The 24,481-nt window shown below is 43.0% G+C and overlaps 1 protein-coding gene across 2 annotated transcripts in view; it reads right to left on the bottom strand.

Moving 5' to 3' along the window:
* Window positions 1–24,481, bottom strand: part of LOC130111208 (nuclear receptor ROR-alpha A-like) — a 322,431-nt gene that overhangs the window by 8,105 nt on the left and 289,845 nt on the right. For both annotated transcript variants that reach the window (XM_056278302.1, XM_056278303.1), the window contains 6 exons: window positions 12,343–12,428; window positions 7,678–7,819; window positions 4,738–5,003; window positions 3,307–3,508; window positions 1,169–1,290; window positions 668–800 (listed from right to left, as the gene is read on the bottom strand). In XM_056278302.1, the coding sequence (XP_056134277.1) occupies window positions 668–800; window positions 1,169–1,290; window positions 3,307–3,508; window positions 4,738–5,003; window positions 7,678–7,819; window positions 12,343–12,428 (951 nt within the window). The remainder of the gene's footprint in view (window positions 1–667; window positions 801–1,168; window positions 1,291–3,306; window positions 3,509–4,737; window positions 5,004–7,677; window positions 7,820–12,342; window positions 12,429–24,481) is intronic.

Genomic DNA, 24,481 nt, shown 5'->3' with positions numbered 1-24,481 from the left:
AGGAGTTTCGCCAGGGGGACATAGCATGTGGGAGGATCACGCTATTCTCCCCAGTTCCCCCTCCTCCCTGAACAGGCACCCCAACTGACCAGAGGTGGTGCTAGTGCAGCAACCAGGACACATACCCACAGCCGACTTCCCACCCGCAGACACAGCCAATTGTGTCTGTAGGGACGACCAACCAAGCCGGAGGTAACACGGGGATTCGAATCAGCGATCCTCATGTTGGTCGGCAACGGAATAGACCGCTACGCTACCCGGACGCCCCAAAGTTAAATGTTACCAAATGATCTATAGTAGGTTCCCTCAGTATCATTTATCATGATGGCAGTACATTTTGGGATTACGTTCATTGCTAAAAACATATAAATAATTTGAAACAAGTAGATCTATGACTGATTTAAGTCAAGTCAAGTCAATTTGATTTGTATAGCCCAATGTCACAAATTACAAATCTAATTTACAATTCTAATTTAATCTCCATGAAAACCACACTGCCTCATATACTTTACTTTTCCCCAGTTTTCCAGTATTTATCCGAGCTATGGCTGTGCACAGTATAATTGGCCCCAAACTCTAATTGACAGTCAAGTCAGAAATTACAAAAGCTGCAGAGCGTCATCTCTTCTCACTCCTTAGACGCAGATGTCCCATCTCATCAGCTTACCTGCTTTCAGCAACACTATCTGGTCATTCTGGCACAGTTCCATGAAGCCGTCGATGCGTTTGGCGAACTCCACCACATACTGGATTGCCTCAGTGATCTTGATGGCACACAGCTGCCACATCACCTCCCGCGGCTGAAACAAAAAAACAAACAAAACAAAAAAAGTAGTTAATGGGGGTTGGATTAAATGGCTCTGAAGCACTATAGTGCCCCGTAAGGAAAATGTGGATTGTGGAAGGAATTGTGAAAAAAACCAAGCTTTTTAGCCTTGGGAAGTTAATGTAGCTGGAATGGTCTATTGTCTAGCTTGTGTGGAGAAAGTAGACTTTTGTGCTACAGCGTGTGATACTCATAGAATCTGCTGTGGGACATTATGGAGGCATTCAAAGCTGATGTTAGACAAATACAGGGTTATTACTTGAAGGGTGACTACTTCAGTTATCATAATGGTATTAAGGGGTGTGTATCTGTGGGTGTGTACTGGTTGTTGTTCCCTTCTACCTTGCTTTGGTAGCTGTCCACCTCCTCCTGCAAGAAGGCCTGCCAGGTCATCTGCTGTAGCTCCTCCCTCAGGTACTGACACGTCTCCAGATGTGACTTGGAGATGTTCTGGGCCAGGTGCTCTGCAACGCAACACGACCACCAATCAGCATGCAAACACAACTCGTGAAATTCAATAACCACATTTGTCTAGACATATTGAAATCTAACAGTACTTGTATAGTACAATGATGTACTCTACAGTATGCCACATTACAATTCTTTAAAAGCACTCTATAGAAAACCATCCTTGTATAGATGATTTAAAAAATGACTCATTCTTTTCTAAGCCATGTGGTAGCTAGTGAAACCTTAGTAAAGTGTTTACCTGTTACCGGGCAAACATCACAGCAGGCAGCCAAACAAATGCCATTCACACATGTAAATATCAAACTGCACATCTGCCCCATGAGACAATGTCGGACAAAGATGTCCTCATCATCATAGAAATCATGAAAATACAGTCTATCCATCCATCCATTATCCAAACCATTTATCCTGCTCAGGGCTGCGGGGATGCTGGAGCCTATCCCAGCAGTCATTGGGCGGCAGGCGGGGAGACACCCTGGACAGGCTGCCAGGCCATCACAGGGCTCTCACACACACACATTCACAGCTAGGGACAATTTAGTATGGCCAATTCACCTGACCTACATGTCTTTGGACTGTGGGAGGTAACCGGAGCACCCAGAGGAAACCCACACAGACATGGGGAACATACAAACTCCACACAGAGGACAACCCGGGATGACCCCCAAGGTTGGACAACTCCAGGGTTCGAACCCAGGACCTTCTTGCTGTGAGGCGAGCGTGCTAACCACTGCGCCACCATGCCACCCCTAGTGACAACTAAGTTCTTAGTAATAACCAGTAAGAGTGGTGCAACCTGTTTTTATTCAACAGTGTGTAAATTCTGATTTAGTTAATACTTAGGCGATAACTAGAGTTAGAAAGAACTTACACCTAAATGGTGTAAGATATTATGGGTTAAGGATCAAATCTATTCAAGTTTTAAAAGTGAACATCAAAGTCTTAAACTAAATTCTAACCAATAAAGAGATTGCAGAGTGATGTGAGTTTTCTTCTCTTAGCACCAGTTAGGTGATTAATACGCCATATAAATTAGAGGTGCTGCAGGAATGTTTCAGACAAAAGATGAGCGACATTTTGCAAAATTGTGGAGACTAATATCAGCAAAGTGTCTTTATTAGTTTTCTACTTTGATACTATGAGGAATTTGATGGTTCTTTGCCAAATTCTGCAGAAAATGTTGTCAGCTTTGGAACAAAATGCTTGTGAACACAGCTCACGTGGTGAGCAACACTGAGTGTGACTATAAAAAGTATACAACTGGCCTAATTCAGTCTTTCTATATTGATAGTAATTGATACAGCATATGTCCCTAATGAGTGAATGATTATGGAATAGATCCAGGGACCAAAACCTTGTATGGGGTGTGGGATTACAGCCAGATAACAAAGGTTGTGTTTTCTGTGAAAAAGAAAGGGGGGGTGGGTCATTATGATAAATGCTTTTGTCAAAGAGGAAAAGATTCAATGGAAAAACTCCAGGGAACCCAAAAAATTATTTCCCCAAACGAGCGCCCTTCCACATCCCAATTGGCCCTAATTAACAGACAACTAATTACCACACAGCGATTTTAATGAGCTCTGAAGATGAGTTTCCAACCTCCTGCTATTTTAAACCACCTTTGCAGTCTCTTTTTGCCCCATGGTTGTGCTCTCTCTCTGTCTCCCTTTCTCTCAGTGCTTTCTTCCTCCCAGTTTTAATGATATCCATACTATTCCCGAACTCGCCCCCCCCCCACCACACACACACACACACACACACACACACACACATGCATACACTTGCTAACCATAAACTCTTCCTGGTGGACCCTTACCTTTTGCCATATTTCTCATTTCCCATATTTCTCTTAAAAGATATTTCCCTATTTACTCTTCTCCCCTTTCCTCTCTTTCTCGCTTCTCCTTTAATATTCCCTTCCTCAGTTCCCTCGGATGCCCCTCGTTCATCATTTTTCCCCACTCCTTCATCCTCTTCTTCCTTACCAGAGACGCTTCCCGATTACTCACCAAGCTCGGCCATGGACACCGTTGGCGACGTCTCTCCGTTGCTGAAGGAGCAGTAGGGGAGGAAGCCGTTAGTGGAGCCGTAGTCACAGAGCGGTTCTGGTTTGATGCCGTTGATGTCCAGGCCGGACTGGTCCGGGGACGGCTGGATATCCAGGTAGAACCCCCCCACCCCTCCGCCTCCTCCTCCTCCACTGGAGTCCGCCTGGACATAAATGATATGATGGTACTTAACAGTCAACACATATAGAACAATGAACATTCGGTACACTAAATCGTTGGTTCACCATCATGTGATTGTGAACACTGTCTCAGGTGCAACTTAAGATGCTGACTAGCAGGCTAAATAAAGAGCTGGAGGGCTCTGGGGGTCCAGGATCGAGAACTGTTGTTGAAAATAATGAACCAAATGCTGTCATCAGACCAAAACCAAACAAAAGCTTTTTTCAGAAATAAAGACATTTAGCGCTTTTGTTTTTTTATTTTTCCCCCTTTTTCTCTCCAATTGTACTTGGCCAATTACCCCACTCTTCTGAGCCGTCCTGGTTGCTGCTCCACCCCCTCTGCCAATCCAGGGAGGACTGCAGACTACCACATGCCTCCTATACATGTGGAGTCGCCGGCCACTTCTTTTCACCTGACAGTGAGGAGTTTCGCCAGGGGGACGTAGCACGTGGGAGGATCACGCTATGCCTCCCGAACAGGCGCCCTGACTGGCCAGAGGAGGCGCTAGTGCAGCAACCAGGACACATACCTACATCCAGCTTCCCACCCACAGACATGGCCAAATTGTGTCTGTAGGAATGCCCGACCAAGCCGGAGGTAAGGCAGGGATTCGAACCAGTGATCCCCGTGTTGGTAGGCCACGGAATAGACTGCTATGCTACCCGGACACTCCTAGCACTTTGTTTTTTGCCTTTAAGTGTGTGAAATAATAACATGCAGTCTATGGTGTTCACAAAACTACGGTGGTCCAGGAACGCAAAACTCCACAATATTCACAAAACTGAAATTGACAACACAACAGCTATAATTCATGATCTAGCACCTTCAGCCACAACATAACAATGCTGCAGCAAAGAAAAATGCAGCAAGTCACAACACAGCAGAAGTCGTTTGACAACAGAGATGAGAGGCGGACTTGGTGTGAGTCATTAATGTCGTGGGTTCATGTTTAATACTTTCGTGATGTCATGCGTTCTTTGCTTTTCAAATGAATCTCAGTGTCGTGAGTTATCACCACTGTAGTGTCATTTAATTTCTAAGCTTTGTTAACATGTCACGTTTTACCAATCCATTCGAATCAGCTCTTACACAACTTGTTAAATTTCAAACAAGAAAAAACATCATCAAGGCTGCAGTTACAGTTTTTCCCCCCCAACAGCAAAGAAAAAACTCTGCACGATGAGAATATTCTTTGTGGCAAACACCAACCTTGGAGGATGCAGAGCCTCCCTCGGGGGAGTTCTGCTCCATGTAGCCTCCCAGCTCATCGTGCAGCTCGGTGAGGCCCATGGAGGCCAGGCCGTAGGGGGGAGAGATGGGCTCGGCCTCCCCCGGGGTCTGGCTGCTCAGGCTGGAGTGGGAGTGGAGAAGGTGGCTGGCCTGTCCCTGCTGCTGTTGCTGCTGCAGACGGTGCTTCTGAACCTCGGCGTAGAGGCTGTCCCTCTGCTTTTTGGACATACGGCCAAACTTCACCGCTGTGGCGAAAACGGAGAGGAAGGCACGTAAACGTGATGGGAGAACATTTGCCATTGTTTCACTCATGTCTTTCTGCAAAAACTACTCACCCCTCCCTCCCTTATCTTCCTCTTCTCCATCTAATAGGCTTTTGCATCCGATTCAAAAAGGACCTGTCTATTTTAGTGCCTCGTCTCTCCAATTTTCAGTTCTTTTCAAGCGTTTACTGTGCAGGTGCCATATTTTGGTCTCACAGGATTATTTTTTTTTACAGTGTTGTCTGGCTGGTGGGGCTTTTAACTTCACCAGTATTTTCTCTTCCTAAATGTTTGTCATTTTTATTGTTGTAAATCTAGGAGCTAGTAGCTCGCTAGTAAATCTAGCTTGTTTTACAGCATGTGCCTTAAAATGTGACTCTATAGCTGCTTTCAAACATACATTTTGTAATATTTTCCGGATGAGTTTCCGGCACTGTGGGTGGTTTTCCCCATTTAGACATACAGCTCCTTTCTGTAAGGTTTTTGGATACCGTTTGTTCACACATGACACGACGGGGCCTTCTGTCTCATGTAGGATGTCTTTTATGTTGTTGTAAGCTATGACATCTGCTAGGTTATTTTTATTTTTTATTTATTTACTTATTTTTTGTTATTTTGGAACATTTGGTTTTCCATATGACTATCATGCAACATATTATTTTTTTTTGGACCCCCCCCCCTTTTCTCCCCAATTGTACTTGGCCAATTACCCTACATTCAGAGGCATCCCAGTCACTGCTCCACCCCCTCTGTCGATCAGGAGAGGGCTGCAGACTACCGCATGCCTCCTCCGATACATGTGGAGTCGCCAGCTGCTTCTTTTCACCTGACAGTGAGGAGTTTTGCCAGGGGGATGTAGTACGTGGGAGGAGCACGCTATTCCCCCTGTTCTCCCTCCCCCCCCGACCAACCAGAGGAGGTGCTAGTGCAGTGACCAGGACACATACCCACATCCAGCTTCCCACCCGCAGACACGGCCACTTATGTCTGTAGGGACGCCCAACCAAGCCGGAAGTAACACAGGGATTCGAACTGGTAATCCCCGTGTTGGTAGGCAACAGAATAGACTGCTACACTACCCAGATGCCCTGTGCAACAGATCATTGATTTCATCCTCTGCGCAGACTGAAGGAAGCTCTTTTTTATTTATGTCGGTCTATTTTCCAGACATCTTTAAGTACGCTCTTAGTTTTATACTCGTTTACAAGTAAATCTCCCACTTCGGACAAGTACCTGCAGTGGACATATTGAGAATACACTCCTCGTGATTGGTTTGCTTGTTCCTGTAAAAACGTCTTAACACGACAATCTGACGGCTTTTTTTTTTCCAAACCATTGTCATTTGCTGATGTTTCCGTAAATGAGTCATCTCATTGCAGATAAAAATCTGTATGGAATATCTATCAACTCTGGTTTGCGTTCACACATGAGCCCGACACATAAAACTGAGGGAAGGTTTATAGGTTAGGGGGTTTCTGGGTTAGGTGGCTTGTGTGAATTTGGGTTAATTATACAGAGAACAAGGCTCATTCTGAAATACTTAAAAGAAAAAGAAAATACGGGCAAGAAGCAAGACTCCGTTTTTGTTTTTTTTGTGGGCAAGCTGCCAGTCATACAAGCCATATACCTATTTGACATCCTGATATCTTACATTTTAAAAGGCAGAAGAATGTTTTCCATTAGAAGTTTTTCCAGTTTCAATAGTGTCCTTCAGTTGACAGTTTAATTATCCTCCTTCAACCCAAGGAATCATGGGTAAACAGTGGTGCGTATGGAGCTGAAATAATTTTCAGGTGTAAGTAAACATTATTTAGACACCTACTCAGCTATACAGACACACTTATACAGGAATATACCATGCACACACACACACACACACACACACACACACGAACACACACACACACACACACACACACGCTTCATTGTAAGTGCGGCGCTCATGTTGGTGTGGGACACAGGAGTCATCTGTAAGGACAGTAGCTCAGTAGAAATGGATGATGGGTGATGATTAACTACAAGGTCGAGTAAAGATGACAGTGATATACACTGGGAGAGATGAAGGGAGAGACACGAGGGGAGACAGAGGAGGAAAGAGACCGGGGGGAGGGAGTGGAAAGAGTAGATGGAGGGAGAGGGAGGATGACAGAGTGACTGTTGAAAAGACAGGAGTAGAGGAAAAGATAAGAGAAGGATGACCTTCATGTTTCCTGGATGGGCTGGTGTGTGTGTGTGTATGTATGTGTGTGTGTGTGTGTGTGTGTGTGTGTTAATATCTGTTTGTTTGCCTGTCTAAATATGTCACCATAAATATGTTTGTGTCATTAAAGTGCAGACCTTTTTGATTAATGGGCAGTTTAAGGATCATTCATGAGATCCCAATGAAGCCTTAACAAATGGATTTTGTTTAGTTTAACCGTCTGTCAGTGTAGTTTTGCTGGTGTCACACACACACACACAGCCCTATAAGCAGTGTGAGATAAGGTTCCCATGCCAGAAAGCACAAGTAAAAGACATTTAAAGGCTGTTCTTAAAAAAAAGAAACTAAAAAAAAAGCAACTCCCCCCCAAAAGGTTTAAAACCCTTAACTTCCTCTCGGATGATGGTGCAGACTGTTTTTTGTGTGTGTGTGTGTGTTTTTATGTGCATGGTTTACCGTCTCGCGACATGCCCACGGCCAGACATTTCTGCAGGCGACAGTGTTGACAGCGGTTACGACTGGTGCGGTCGATCAGACAGTTCTTCTGGCGTGGGCAGGAGTAGGCTGCATTACTCTGCTGACTCCTCCTGAAGAAACCCTGTGAGAGGAAGATGGTGGAGGGTAGAGGAGGGGGAATGAGAGCAAAGATGGTGATGTTTGGTCAAGACAGCAAGAAAAGAATTTGGCGGGGGAGAGAGAGAGAGAGAGAGAGAGACAAAGAGAGAGAGACAAGATAGTGGGAGAGAAAGTAGGGGTGTTCCATACAGAAAAGGAGAATAAGAGAATGAGGAATAGAGACAGCGATAGAGAGAGAGAGACAGAGACAGATAGCGAGAGAGAGAGACAGCGAGATTTATATATATATATATATATATATATATATATATATATGGGAGAGAGAGAGAGAGTATGGGTGTTCCATACAGAATAAGAGAGAATGAGGAATGGAGACAGTGATAGAGAGATAAATAGAGACAAATAGTGATATATATATATGGGAGAGAGAGAGAGAGTATGGGTGTTCCATACAGAATAAGAGAGAATGAGGAATGGAGATACAGTGACAGAGAGAAAGTAAGACGAAGACAGTGGGGGAGATAAGAATGGGACAAAGTATAGCGAGAGATACAAACAGGGTAGATAGAGAGGTCGGGAAGAGGGAAAACAGAAAGGATAAAGAGAGGGAGATTTAGTGGCTGAAGTGATGTATCTAAACATTTACTTTCTATCTGACTCCCCTCAGCAAATGTGAAAACCAGCCCGAGTTGAGATTTAATCAAAGCATAGCTTAAAACTGGTTGAAACAATACCAATTTACTCTATATCCTGCCATAACAACGACCACATAAACTTTCACTGATTCTTTACTTTTATGCAAAGACATTTAGCACGGCACGACTGCTCTTTTCCAGTGATGCCCTGCTTTGCAGTCACAGTTTTGCACATTTTGGAGCAATCTCGCACAACGTGTTTTCTACCGCCAGCAGCTGAGAGTCTCTACTGGAGTTGTCGGGCTTTCAATGTCTCGCTAACGGCAACTTCTGAGGCAGAGAGGAGCGCTACTCGGGCACCTTCCCCAACCACATCTTACAAGTCTGTTACAAGCTAGCTATGGGCACGGGACCTGCACTCCTAAGCTTGCTTCTTACCTTCTTCTAGACCTTAAGCTTATCATTGCCATATTGAGCCGTCTGTGTGTGGTAAAACAGTGAGAATTAAGAATTCTTCAATGAAAACGCACATAAACCCCACCAGTCCCACGACATCCTGCAAGGATACACCACCAGCCCTCTCCGAAGAACCAATTAAACTCCCCTACGCACGTGTGCACACAGACGTCTCCATAAGATGCTTGTTGGCTGTGAAATGAGCCTACAGTAGCCAACAGCTGTCATCAAAACAGATGTCGAGGCAGAAGCTGTTATGACAATACATTTTCTGATTGTGCAGCCATTATATCGGCAGAAATCTCCTGTGCCTAATGGTTGTGATTTATGGTCCAGGCTGCCTTTGGCATCTTCCAAATGCTAGGTGGCTCTCCGACTGTCTTAATTAGAAGTGATGTGAGGCAATTCTCAAGTGGGCAATTGGCACTGGTAAACAATGAAATAAAGAGAGTTTCTTTGTCTAATGTTCAAACTGAAATGATTAGCTGAGGAAATTGCAGTAAAAAACTCACATTGTGATTTTTGATATTTACCTAAATAGATCATTGTGATACATAAAAAAAGCTTTTAAAACATAACTATATTTTAATCAAACATTTCAGCGCTGGGATTTTCCGAAGCATCGGGACACTTTAGGAAACTGGTGCAGCTTTGATTCAGAGGCAGAAACGACCTCTTGTCATTTGAAAATGGCAGGAGTCAATATTGTCACAGTTTCAGGGATCAGACAATAATTGATTGCCTCTGAAAATCAGAGTGCCCTTTTCACAGCATCGATGCAGCACCTCTCTTAGTATCCAGTCATCAGGTTTGATTAATTAGGTAATTAACTGATAAAGAGATGAGATTTTCAGGTTGTCACAATGCTAGTTTTTGAGCGTGACCTATGTGTCTGTCTGTCGGTCTATCTATGCGTCTATCCATCTGGGAAAAAAAAGTATGTTAACTGATTTCTCCTTGATATGTGAAAATCTATTGACTCCAGAAGGGAAATTTGGGCTTCCTTCCTGAGCAAAAACAGTGATGCCAATGGGACCTTTGGCATTTCATTGCCTGTCTTGTGGACAGACACAGGATTAATTCTGAGATCCTCTGCTTGCAGGATGGTCTGTCTAACCCAGTGGGCTTGTTTAAAGGGAAATTGTGTCTTTTTTTTGGATTCCCCCCCTTTTTCTTCCCAATTGTATGCAGCCAATTACCCCACTCTTCCGAGCTATCCTAGTCACTGCTCCACCCCCTCTGCCGATCCAGAGAGGGCTGCAGACTACCACGTCTCCTCCGATCCATGTGGAGTCGCCAGCCGCTTCTTTTCACCTGACAGTGAGGAGTTTCACCAGGGGGACGTAGCGTGTGGGAGGATCACGCTATCCCCCCCAGTTCCCTGTCCCCCCTGAACAGGTGCCCTGACCGACCAGAGGAGGCGCTAGTGCAGTGACCAGGAAACATACCCACATCCAGCTTCCCACTCACAGCCACAGCCAATTGTGTCTGTAGGGATGCCCGACCAAATTGGAGGTAACATGGGGTTTCGAACCGGTGATCCCCGTGTTGGTAGGCAACCGAATAGACTGCTACGCTACCAGGACACCCCATTTGAGATAATTTTTACACCACAAATTTGTACAAATATTACTTACATTTGTATTGTTCTACCTTCCATAGTATGCCCAGCTTGTACCCTCCATGCTCTCAGAAAGTTTTCCACTTCCTGGTCTCTGATGAGCAACATGCAGTTAGCCAACAATGGCTAGTTAACCAGATTTGGCCAATGTCTGTCTTTATGGTGCCTGTGTGTCTACCAGACAAGAAAACCAGCATAAAAATTGCTGGTAAATTGCCTTTTGGATTTTTCTCTTCATTATTCTGGATTTGCCATGCATGTAAGGCTGATAAACATTACTTTAGTCAACTTCAATGATAACAGGAAACAATCAATAAGACACCAACACTTCAGTCACTGTGAATTTAAAACTTTAAAAGCTACACTGTGTTTGATTATGAAACTTGCACTGGTACAGATCTTCTGTCAAACCATTCTGCAACCACATAACATGACCCACTAGCCTACATGCTACATATTTGTTAGGGCTGTGTATCATGATTCACATTGATATTAAAACATATTTATATATGAATGCACAATTTCTATATACTGTGCTTAATATGTGCTATATTAACAATTTATCCATTTTGCCCTTCAGTGTTTGACTTGCTGTTAACTTGTCAATCAAAGGACACAGACACACTTCAGTGTGTGGCTTGATGTGGGAAAATAATTGGTGCATAAAATACAGTTAGTCAAAAGTCCGCGGTGGCGTAGCGGTCTAAGCATCGGCTTGGTGTCGATGCAGTTGCCCACTGGGGACTGGGGTTCGCGCCCCGGTCTCGTCAGATCCGACTATGGCCGGACTCGATGAAGCAGCAATCATTGGCAACGCTGTCTTCGGGAGGGGGGCGGAGTCGGCTTGTGTTCGTCATGTGAATGCGTCTCTGTGTGTGTCGGAAAAACAGTGGTTCGGCTTGGATTCGCCTTGTCACGAAAGTGGGGAGGCGCTTTCCTTCGAGACTGCCGGCCGGAGAGATGCAGTTGGCGAACGCATGCAGTACGAGGGTGGGTGTTTGAATTAAAATAGGGATCAATTGGCCACTAAATTGGGAGAAAAAAGGGAAAAATCAGAAATAAATTAAAAAAAAATACAGTTAGTCAGTGAAATCACACAAAAAGCCTAGCGTGTCTTGATTTATTGTGCATTTAAGATGTTTTCCCAACATTTTTGTAATGAGTCACTATATAAAGGGTCTTTGAATGCAGTCCTAGCTATATCCCTTACTATAGGCTGAGAAAATAACTAATTGTGGATCCAACCTCAAAAAGTAAAAATGAATGAGTTGTCACCTCATTCATACATGGTGTGACTCAACTGCTATATTGTGTTTAGGATGTCAGTGTGTTCCCTTAACAATGAGATTCAACAGTCAAGTCATTCCCAAACTCCTGTGTAGTTGATATTGAATGCATGATGCACTGAAATTCGGGCATCATGAATGTCCAGATTATTTAATAAATGAGACCACAATGTATGAATCTAGTTATGTATGGTGTGAGAATGCATTATCTGTTTTTAGCACACAGCTTGTTCCTTTGATATGCAATGCAAATTCCCTTTGGAGCCAGTTAATCTATTCTATTCCATACTATTCTCTTCTCTTCTCTTCTGTTCTATTCCACTCTATTCTATATTCCCAAAGAAAACATAACCACTGGTTAATCTAAGAAAATGCAATTCAACTGTCTGAGTTTAAGACATACCTTTGAAGTTTGTTCAGGAAAAAAAAGTACAGGTCTCTGACAGGCGGGGGATTCAAAAGAACATCAAACCCATTTCTGTGACAACCTCTGGGAAGAGCCAGAGCTCAGCTCAACAGGAAGTGAGGTTGTAGGGTTGGTGCCTACCTTGCAACCTTCACAAGTGATGACGCCATAGTGGATCCCTGATGATTTATCTCCGCAGATCTTACAGGGAATTATTTCAATTTGCGCTGTAGTGAGAAAGAATGAGAGAGCGAGAGAGAGAGAGAGAGAGAGAGAGAGAGAGAGAGAGAGGAAGACAGAGAAATATGAAAAGCCAGTAGATATGGAGAGAGGCAGAGATGAAAGAAAGTAAGAGAGGGAGAGGGAGAGAGCAAAAAACAGAGAGAGAGAATAAGAGAACAAAGTACATCAGCACTACAGTCACTTCTCACATCATAAAATCCATCATCCATTTCAACACTGCAGTGAGACACATCAGTTGTGTATAAACAACTGTGGACTTCAACCTCAGACAATAAAATCCTGCGCAAGCTCCGACAACAAATATAACGCAATATCATTGAATGTTTTAACTGTGTTTAGCACATGATAAGAAGTAACATCACAGAAAAAAACATAATAGGAAAATAAACTTATTACATTATCAAATCTAGGGCTGAACAGTGCACTTAATTGGTATCAATAACTTTGATCATTAAATACCTGCATCACAAAAGTCAAGTTAATGAAGTCATTTTAATTCATTTTCTCAAAATGTTAAACGGGTTGGTTAAAAAAATTCTTGCGGACTGCCTCCACCGAAGCCCCAAAGCAAAAACTTGTTGCACAACGTCTCTGCAGCTAGCGTGGCAGATGAATGTTTTCTCAAACCAAAACCTATTGCAGGAATATTGAATGTATTTCAAAACCCACTCCAACACCCCGATTTAAAACTGAAACTAAACAAAAATAAACAAATAAAAAAGACCTCAATGATCATTATATCAATAGTCGCCACTAAACACTGCAGACTTAAACAGGAACCATTCACAATGGGAAAAAATGTGATCGGATGTCTTTATGCTTGCTCAATAATCCAGCTAAGAAAATCACAGAGACTGGAATCAGTGACGAAACATTTCTCTCAATAAACATCGTGTGCAGATAAACCGATTCAACTTTATGTGACCTCGTTCATTATTTACCAGCCAGTTAGATCTTTTTTTTTTCTTTTTAAATTGGCTCCCAGATACTGACTGGTCAATTTTTATGGATAGGCGGGTTAGTGTACTGCATTATAGTACTGAGCAACACTAGCGATGAAAACAAGAGAGGAATGTCTGATGAAGACCAGCTGAGGTCAAGACATTGTTAAATAAATTGCTAGTAGAGCTAATAGACCCCTTCAGCATTAAGAGACACACCACTTAAAGTTCAAAGCTGACGGGGGGGGGGGCAATTTGTAAACTTACTGAACTTGTGACACAACACTGATTGAAAACTACCAATTAACCACTGAATTTTGTTTAACAGGAAGCCTGCTTAACTGCTTGCTTTTTTCACAAGAGGTAAAATAAGGACAGGGGAGTCCATTGCTATTCCACTTCCGGACCATTTAAGGTCTCTGCTTATGTAATTTGTCCTGAAATGCTCTTACAACCATCACAAATCAAAGCATGCACTCAGTGTGTGGCAGCTCAACAGATGACCAGTAGGGGGCAATGCAGCTTGGCCGCATTTAGAGAGGTCCAAGCCAACAGCTAATCAATACAGGGTTTAATCTTGTGCACAACTTGACAAAAATATAACAGGCATGGTATTTTACCTGGTTTGCTTTCAAATAAAGATACAGCCCTGTGGTAGGGAAAGTAACACTACCTTCACCATTGTGCGAGCTAGAAGGGTCTTCAGGTCAGAAAATTACCACAATACAAAGTTTGTTAACCCGCTAAAGTGACCGGTACAGTAAACTAATTTATAAACTACCACCAAATTTTACCAATATCTGATTGGTGCTCAGTTCTTTACCTGTTAACATACAAATATTTAAATTTCTTATAATATTGCATATATTGTAATAATTTACTTTCATAATGCATTGATTTGTCTCATTAATTTTTTTTCACAATGTAATTAATTTTTTTTCATTTAAGTACATTCTACTGCTGTTTGTATCACATATTCTGCAAACGTGCTGTGAATTCATCTTTAAATCATAAATTTTATGCTAAATATATTGACTTGTTGGCTCCGATGTATTTGATTTTTAAAATCACTGACAATAACACTGGCTCTAAATAAAGCTTCTGTAAATAGTACACTTGAAGTTTATTTTATTAAGTATACTTAAGTAAACTTCAAGTAAAGTTCAAGTATATGTATTAGTAGTATACTTGTAAGTATACTTAAGTATAATTGTTTAGTATATCTCTGGTAAGTACTTAAAAAGTAAACTGAAAGTATACTGATTTTTAATTTAAAATAAGTATACTAATAGTACACTTGAATAAACTACTATTTTGTAAGGGTTATCATTTATCATACTGTATAATAACTGATTTGAATCATCGTATTAAGATTATGTACACCACTGATTAAAAAAAGAAGACTCAGAACATACATTAAATGGCTGCAAAACCTACTCTATTCATTTTGAGTATTTCACATGTAGAATTTACTACTCTCAAATAAACACACACACACACACACACACACACACACGCAAGTAGTATCTATGTATGCACCTTTTGCATGCATAGCATACACATACAAACTTCCTGTTGCTCGGTTTTTCTGCAGGCCGACTTATCACCTCATTAGCAGGGCTCGACAGTGTGAGTATTTCACTTTCATTCTTCCCTAAAAATAGATGTGCGAACTGGAAAATTAATTTATGAGCACAGTGTGCGAGTAAAGATTACAACCTACTGTAATCCCCCCCGCGGCTAATCATTCAAAAACTACAAGTCCCACGTTCCACAAGCCGTAATGCGCCAATCACAGTAGGGATTTCTGTGATGATGTCGCCGGTTTCAAGCGAGAGAAAGATGAACAACACTGAAAACAAGACTCGGTCAAAACCTAGTGTATGGCTGGATGGTGTATGAAAGTAGAGGGCTTTTAATTTGAAACGATGGTTACAGGAAGTGGCAACACAAGACTGACCAATTGTGTAACTTCATCACTCAGCCAGTCAGGGACGGACATGTTTAAAAAGCATCACAAAGAGAAGACTAAAAAAGCGACGAGGAGAAAGAGGAATCCAGCGAGGTGGATTCGCAGGATTTAACTAATATGTCTGTTAAAATGCAGTGTTAGTGTTTTCAAAACTGTTTCAATGTTTCAAAAAGGTGTTTCAGTGCTTCAATGTAAAAAAAAAAAAAAACAGAAAAAAACAAACGTTCAAATGTTTTAAAAACCTCTTGCAATATTTAATATATTTTAAGGCCCATGCCTAGTGTCTAGATACTAGTCTTCCACTTTCATAGTCCTCCACTGACTTTCACATCATAACTGCACAAGGGGCACACTGCGCGCGCGCACACACACACACACACACACACACACACACACACACACAAACACACACACACAGTAAAATCAATTGTTTGTAAACTCCTACTTGACCATTTTTTCACTGTGCTCCTAAGAGCTTTTCAGACTTCTCATTGCTATCTGTTAGAGTCTGTTAGAGTCCTTGTAGAGGAAGGTTAAAGCCCAACAACATGTAGCCTGATGTCCACGTGACTCCGATGAGGTAGGAGTCGTCCACTATTCTTAACGTCTGCAAAAGCCCTAACCATTGTGCACGCCACACAACCCGAACCCACTGACTGGATGCTTTAAACTATAATAGCAGAATGACACGCAGTGTTATTTCTGAAGTCCTTGCTCTCCATCTGTACTGTTAAATTGTAAGTGAGGTCGTGTAGTCCCTGTTTTGTGTGTGCAGGTGCATGTGTACACCATCGTGGCAGTTCTATTAGATATGGCCCTGCAGCACCACAAATTCACGAGTGTGTGAGAATTCCTCTTAGAAAATCCGTATATCTTTACGGTTTGCTTTGTTTTACTCTACTCTTGATTATTATTCTATTCTATTCTAATACGGAGAGCTCACAACGTTGACGTGGTTACTTGAGGAGTTTACAAGTTATATTTTCTTGTTATGTTTGTTATGTGCGGCGGCAGAACCCGCTTCAACTGATAAAAGAGCACATGTTCAGAGCGTTACAGCCTCAGAGGAGACGCTTTGGCAGTGCACCACAATACTGCAGCATCCTGACCACAAACACAAGCACACACAAGCAAGCAAATGCACACACACACACACACACACACACACACACACACACACACACACGAATAAATGCCTCCCCGACAAAAACAAAAAACACATACTGGCTCTTATCCATGTTGGTATCAGCAGCATAGTGCCCCCCCCGCCAAAAAAAAAAACCAAACAAAAAAAACCACCCATAAACTAACCCCCCCCCCACAAAAAAACAAACATACTTTGTTGCCAATTTAAAAGTGCAACCACTTCATTTGTACCTGGTGAACATCTGCAAGGGTCCGATTCAAAGTGCTAGCTTGACACAATGCAGCGCCGGCCCAACAGGTTGACAGGCTGTCATGTGCTGCCGTTTGCTCTTCTGTGTTCGTGAGTCCTATTCTGTCAGCGACACGGAGTAATAAGATAAAGCTGCACCTGGGCTCTCTCCCTGGGCTCAGCTGCACGGAGCAGAAACAGAAATACAGGACATACCACACTTTTTAAAAGGACACATTATTCTTCAACGTTCTCTAAAGTGTTGGAGTTTTCCAGTTTTGGGGGGGAAATGTCCCGAGTGCTTTCATTTCACAGTGGAATAAACTATTGGGGAGGGACATGTCAACTGCGACAACTGTCTGTACAGTACTGAAAACGACACAGCAGCCAGCTCCAAAGGATGGCTATGCTTTGAGAAGACAAAAGATTTCTCTTACTTTATAACACAACAGATAGTGTACTGATGCAGCCACTGCTAATGTCTGACATTTGACTGTATGCTCACTGATTTACTTTGCCCCGAAAGGAATTGTTCAGTAAACCCAAAAAAGTATTTTCTTTTATATTTTGTTTTGTTTCCATTAGTTTAAATACTTGGGGTCAACTGTCCAAAGTAACGGGGAGTGCATAAGAGAGGTGAAGAAGAGAGTGCAGGCAGGGTGGAGTGGGTGGAGAAGAGTGTCAGGAGGGATTTGCGACAGAAGGGTACCTGCAAGAGTTAAAGGGAGGGTTTACAAGATGGTTGTGAGACCAGCTATGTTATATGGTTTGGAGACAGTGGCACTGACGAAAAGACAGGAGGTGCGGAGCTCGTAGAGTTGAAGATGCTAAGATTTTCATTGGGAGTGACAAAGAAGGACAGGATTAGGAACGAGTATATTAGAGTATATTGGGGGGGGGGGGCAGCACGGTGGCACAGTGGTTAGTGCAGTCGCCTCACAGCAAGAAGGTCCTGGGTTCGAGCCCCAGGGTAGTCCAACCTTGGTGGGTCATCCCAGGTCGTCCTCGGTGTGGAGTCTGCATGTTCTTCCCGTGTCTGCGTGGGTTTCCTCCGGGGGCTCTGGTTTCGTCCCACAGTCCAAAGACATGTAAGTCAGGTGAACTGACCCATACTAAATTGTCCCTAAGTATGAATGGGTGTGTGTGTGTGTGTGTGTGTGTGCGCAAGTGTGTGTGTCGGCCCTCTGATAGCCTGGCGGCCTGTCCAGGGTGTCCCCCTGCCTGCCGCCCAATGACTGCTGGAATAGGCTCCAGCATCCCCGCGACCCTGAGAACAGGATAAGCGGTTCAGATAATTGATGTATGGACAGATATATTAGAGGGACCGCTCAGGTTTGACGGTTTGGAGACAAAGCAAGAGAGGCAAGATTGAGATGGCTTGGACATGTGTGGAGGAGAGATGCTGGGTATATTGGGAGAAGGATGCTGAATATGGAGCTGCCAGGGAAGAGGAAAAGAGGAAGGCCAAAGAGGAGGTTTATGGATGTGGTGAGGGAAGACATGCAGGTGGCTGGTGTGACAGAGGAATATGCAGAAGACAGGAAGAAATGGAAACGGATGATCCGCTGTGGCGACCCCTAACGGGAGCAGCCGAAAGTAGTAGTAGTTTTATTTTTTTTCCGTGCATCACGAGGGGTGAAGAGCAGTCTGGACTAGCTTGAAAGTTAAGTAAGTTATATTCGACTATACCAGGGGTCTTCAACCTTCTTTCATCTGAGAGCTACTTTGAAAAAAATGAAAGTTGCTGAGAGCTACTCACGTCTTATAGTACTTACATTTATTCATGTAACATCAAAACACCAGCTGAATTAAGCTACTTTTTACATACACATGTATCAAATGTCAGTATCCAAAGCTGACATTTTGGATCAAAAATGTCTTAAATATCACATCAGCAGCATTTCAAATGTATGTTCTGTATCCATGTTTAACATTTCAATGTGTCAAGTTCACATAATATATTAAAACACCTTAAGTTCATATCAAAGTCATAGAAGTCATAGTCATTAATATTTTAATTCTTTTTTTTCTTTTTCTTTTTTTATACATTTTGTTTTGTATTTTTTGTTTTGTTTGTTTTACTTTTTTCCCCCTTAAACTAATTTTCTGTATCCACATGTCAATGTATCACACATCACCTCCATTCACATATCAAAAGCTCATCATCATGTCCTGGTCCACATGTGTGTAGCATTCACTGTTCCCTACAGTTGGTGCGATGACTGCGTTGCATGGAGTTCACAGAGAGGTGTATGCTGGAGCGTATCCACCTAGGCTCACACTTATAGAGTCACTTAAATGTTCTTCTGTCAGGTCTCCCCCGGCACTGAGATTTCAGGATGTTCATATCAGAAAAAGCTGCTTCACAAATGTATGTAGAGCCAAATAATGCAGATACTTTCAAGGCTTCTTGGTGAATGTTCTTGTAGTTTTCTGGGTCTACCAGGCTCCAGAAGTGTTGTGAATATTGTTGAGATTTTAGCTGGACATGATTTTGGAGATTTATAACCTCCATCTCCATCTCCACAGGATTGACACTGAATAGTTCACCCATCTGCTCTGAAATCTCACCTATAGGTCTACCTCCATGAAAGGGTTGGCAGTGAATGCCACACAGGGCTCGAGTTTATAAAGATCATTTAACCTGCCCTCAAACTCCTGCCCAAGCTTGGACAGGAGGTCACAATACTTATGTACATCCAGAACATCAACTGCCCCTGCATGGCTTTCCAACATCTTAACAACTGAGGGCAAGTGCTGCAGTTTTTTTATTTTTCACTTGCCTAAGGTAAAATGACAGTTTTGCTTTAATAGCCTTCACAGCATTCATCATATCACATATGGTTTTGTCTTTTCCTTGTAACTGTAGGTTCAGGTGATTCAGTTTCAGGAATGCAAGGTCAAGATGAGCGGCATGGTGGCGCAGTGGTTAGCGCTGTCGCCTCACAGCGAGAAGGTCCTGGGTTCGAACCCCAGGGTTGTCCAACCTTGGGGGTCATCCCAGGTCGTCCTCTGTGTGGAGTTTGCATGTTCTCCCTGTGTCTGTGGTGGGTTTTCTCCGGGTGCTCCGGTTTCCCCCACCATCAAAAAGACATGCATGTTAGGGTTAATACTCCTGTCTGTGCCCCTGACCGAGGCATGGCAAGACGAACTGGAGTTGGTCCCCAGGTGCTGCACGGCGGCTGCCCACTGCTCCTAGCTACACAGCTAGGATGGGTTAAATGCAGAGTGTAAGTTCCCTATGGGGATCATTAAAATAGATCAAAATCATAAAAAAAAAAAAATCAAAATCAGCCACCCAACATCAGACAATAGAACTGGAATGTTTTGTGCTCTGTTAAAAAGTGCAGCTGTCTCAACTGCATTGTCTTTGCACTGCTGACAGACGTTTGTCTCTTGGCAGCCAAGGTTTTTTTTTGTGTCTGCCAGTTTCTAATGCTAAGCGGTGCTCACTGAGTCTGTATTTCGTCAGTGCATTTCTCTTTTCTTTTTTAAAAAAAATTAGTTAGGTAATCTGCTAATGTATGTTCTCTGTCTAGGGCCAAAGGGTTTTTTTTAGGGAGTTGTTCCTTATCCGATGCGAGGATCTAAGGACAGTATGTTGTGTTGCTGTAAAGCCCCTTGAGGCAAATTTGTAATTTGTGATATTGGGCTCCAGAAATAAAACTGACTTGATGAGTGTCTTCTTCCTTTGATTCCATGAAAGCCTTGATTTCCTTCAGCAAGGAAAATAAAAGTGCTGTAGTATCTTACCCCTGCTCAGCCATCTGACTTCTGTGGGGAGACGGAGGTCCCCATACTCAGCAGACAATTCCTCAAGAAACAGTTTGAAGCTTCTGTGTTGTTTGGCCTTTGCTGGAGTTGTCCCATAACCTATGCACATATAGCCTGCTGATGAATGCTCTGAGGATGCAGCACTGTCACTCCCTGCGTTGGAGAGGTCCATATCAGGTCCTGCTCACTACACCAACGGCAGTAAAAGTGAAGGAGAGAACAAGGTGGCTCCACACATCTCATTGCAAGACGGCACCAGTATAATGAGAATGAAAATGACTTAAAGTTTGTGGTAATAACAGTGCTAATGTATTTGTTAGTACCTACTGGAGGGATAGCGGTACCTACTATGGCAGAGGTAAAGACACCAATGACTTCACTGATAGAAGTTTTGATAGAACCAAAGAAAACCGGTGTTGTCAGTGCAGAAGAATTACATAATCACCGACAACCATTGCCATTAGGTATAAAGGATAACATTTGGTACGAAATGATGATCTACATGGTAAAACCTGCATATCCAGATATTATAGATAATTTAACAGATATAATTTCTGTTTTAAGCCTTTTTTTCCAGTCTGTTTTGCATCCTATGTTTGGGTTTTGCTAATTCTATTCAGAACTAATGTGTTTTTGGATCATGGATGCTCATCTTAAGTGTGAGGTCAGTAATGATGAGGGCTGTCTTCAGCGGTTGTGATAACTCTACAACATAGAGGAGGACTTCGCAGAGATGTAAGTGGAGTTCATGTGCTAGCAACCTCTGACTTCTTACCGTCAGGGGACCAACTTTTGGATGAGCCATAATAATGCTCACATTAGTTGAAGAAGACGTGAAAAGAGTCCAACTACTATTGTTATGTTTTGGTACTTGTATTAGCATGTGTACTTACGTTCATACTCTTTATAGTTAAATGTTATGTTTGGAGTTATAATCACATCTACTTCATTTATTGCATTGTCATTTGATCATTAAGCTTACAGGAGATTATGTTGTGTTTAGTTGAGTTTGGGCATTCACACAGGATTTTTCCCCCAAAACATCAGCTCTGGGTTTTTCCGTACTGTGTTTGCTTTGATAATGTAGATTACACTTGGGTCTTTAACTCGTCCCTTGTCAAGCATGGGATGAGATGTTTGGCCTTTGTGGACATGGGGTAATTATGACTTCTGCCTGGCGGGTTAGTTCATATGAAGTGTGGAGATGGTAATCAGATTTCAGTTGGCTCACAACTGACAGACAGCGCTCATAATTATTCTGTGTGAGGTAAGAGGTTCTCCAGCATGAATAAATGATAAAAAGGGGGGAATGTGAAGGAAAATTGGCATGGAGCTTTAGGAGTTATTTATTCATTGTCTTTGACTCCCTATACCATGTTGGTCAAATCTGCTTTAAAGAGGGGTCTTGTAAATCCTCCAGAGAAGAATAGGGAATTTCCAAGATGTGGGTATGGAAAGCTGTTTCTGTTCTGCTCAACTCTTACAAGGTCCTGTTACTATGGTACCAGAAGCTGTCATGAGATAAATCATACGGTGGAGCTCTCTCCGGGAGCTCCGGGTCTCGACCTATGTTTTGCTTAACTCACAGTGCCTTGTAATTCTATATGGCCCCTTAGATGGAGATGACCAGATGTTTAACCAACCTACACCGTGTAGTGTAGGTTGTATAAACCTACACTACTGTGTATTGTGTACACAGATACACAGTGTTGGGCAGTAACATCGCTACAAGTAGTGGCGTTACAAGTTTAACTACATTTCTCAGTAGCGTGGTGGTAGCATTGCTGTTTTATTATTATTTCTGAAGCTCACACACAGCGGAGTTTTCTGTTGCAGTCTGAAAAAACTGCTAAGGATCAGGAAGTGATGCCACCGCCACACACGGACCTGTATGTGTAGCTGACACAAGCACAGGCTTGCACAGGTATTGCACAGGTCTTATCCAGTTAATTCTGTTATTGTTATTGTAAAATACATGGCCAATTGTGTCTGAAGAGACACCCAACCAAGCCGGCGGTAACACGGGGATTCGATCAGGCGATCCCCATGTTGGTAGGCAATGGAATAGACCGCCACGCTACCTGGATGCCCCCGTGTAATTATTTCTGAGTCCAGAGTGTTTGCAGGTAAATTTCCAAAACAATCTTCACCTACTCACCCGGTCTTTCCTTACTTTTCCTCCCTATAGCCTATGCTTAAGCCACCTTATTAAGAAGATCATCCGATTATAAAAAAAATATTTTCATACTAGTCATCAGGATGAAACTGCTGAATAGACCAGTGAATTAAAAAAAATATGGCAGTCAGCCCAGCGGACATGAGCAGATATTGATCTGTGATGGTGGCAAATCACCATGGATTATGGCGGCGAGAAATTTGGTCGCTAAAAAAGATACTTCGCCCATCTTGCAGTACTTTAGGTTTTGGCCTGATGAAAGAGAAGTAAGAGACACTTGTGAAGTGCTGTGCAGGATTTGTGCTAATGTAATCCATGTCAAAGATGGACAGATGATGAATCTTCACAACCATTTGCATGTAGCCTACACCATCCCATATAGAACATGCTACATTGCCATTGCATGCAACTGGCCCTGCGTAGCAAAACAGTTAAGTACCTACTGTCAATCTCCGCTCGGTGTAGTTCAGTGTGGCATGCAGATTTGATCCGGGCTGGCCATACCAAATTGGTGTGTGTATGTGTGTGTGGGGGGGCAGGGTGGGCCCCCAGTGTTGGTGTGGACTGGGGGGGCATTTTAAATCACGATGTTACCATCAGTGGTCGATGACTGTCAGCTGATGCCATCGGCGATGCCACAGACATTAACACCAATTCCAATATGATACGAGACAACACGCAAACTTGACTATTTGACAGGGTACCGTTTAACGCGTCTTTGCTCTCAACAGCATTTTTCTCTCTCCTGCACATTCTATGAACACAGCAGGAGACCTTAAATAGTTGTGATGATGGATCAATTAGCCTAGGCAATCAGTTTGTTCTTTCAGGTTGAATGAGGTTAACTGAAATCTCCGTCACCATGTTGTTTTCCATGCGTAATGGAAATCGACTGTTGGGAGACATTGATACATGTGCATATATTTTGTTTTGTGATGAAAAAGGTTTAGGACAGTAGTCATTAGGAAAATTATTCAGGAAACAGGCCAACAAATTAGCTTACGTGCCCAGGTGAAAGAAAAACCACCTTGTGCCCAACGAAATTGTCCCCTACATCTACGTTAGTGCTACCGCCGACCTTGCGCCGTCCAGAAACTAGCGCCCCTCATGTCCATCCATCCATCCATTATCCAAACCGCTTATACTGCTCAGGGTCGCGGGGATGCTGGAGCCTATCCCAGCAGTCACTGGGCGTCAGGTGGGTAGAAACCCTGGACAGGCCTCCGGTCCGTTACAGGGCCCACACCCACACATACCTAGGGACAATTTAGTGTGGACGATTCACCTGACCTACATGTCTTTGGACAGTGGGAGGAAACCGGAGCACCCGGAGGAAACCCACGCAGACACATGGTGAACATGCAAACTCCACGCAGAGGACGACCCCCAAGGTTGGACTACCCCGGGGGTTGAACCCAGGAACTTCATGCTGTGAGGCGTCCGTGCTAACCATTGTGCCACCGTGCCGCGCCTAATGTCATATGTTGTTATTATCATTTAGGAAAGTGAAGTTATGTAACTGTGAACCAATGTGACTGCAATAAAGCCAAACTACAAGATAAATAATTCATGATAGAGAGAGACTGACACAAACACACACACAGAAATAGTTTTGCTATAGCCGACCACAAAGTGTGTACATGACATTTAATAAAAACCGGCTCCAGATATTACAGTGGTGTAACGTGGTTCAAGGACATTCAAGAATACAAAATGAATCGCTTCTACAACGGTGAGGTTTATAAGGTTGTAGATACCTGCAGTCAGCTGAGAACAGACAAAGTCACGAGTGATGAAAC

The sequence above is a fragment of the Lampris incognitus genome, chromosome 4, assembly GCF_029633865.1.
Source record: "Lampris incognitus isolate fLamInc1 chromosome 4, fLamInc1.hap2, whole genome shotgun sequence".
In the NCBI taxonomy this organism is placed as follows: Eukaryota; Metazoa; Chordata; class Actinopteri; order Lampriformes; family Lampridae; genus Lampris; species Lampris incognitus.
This window is presented reverse-complemented; position numbering and strand designations above follow the sequence as displayed.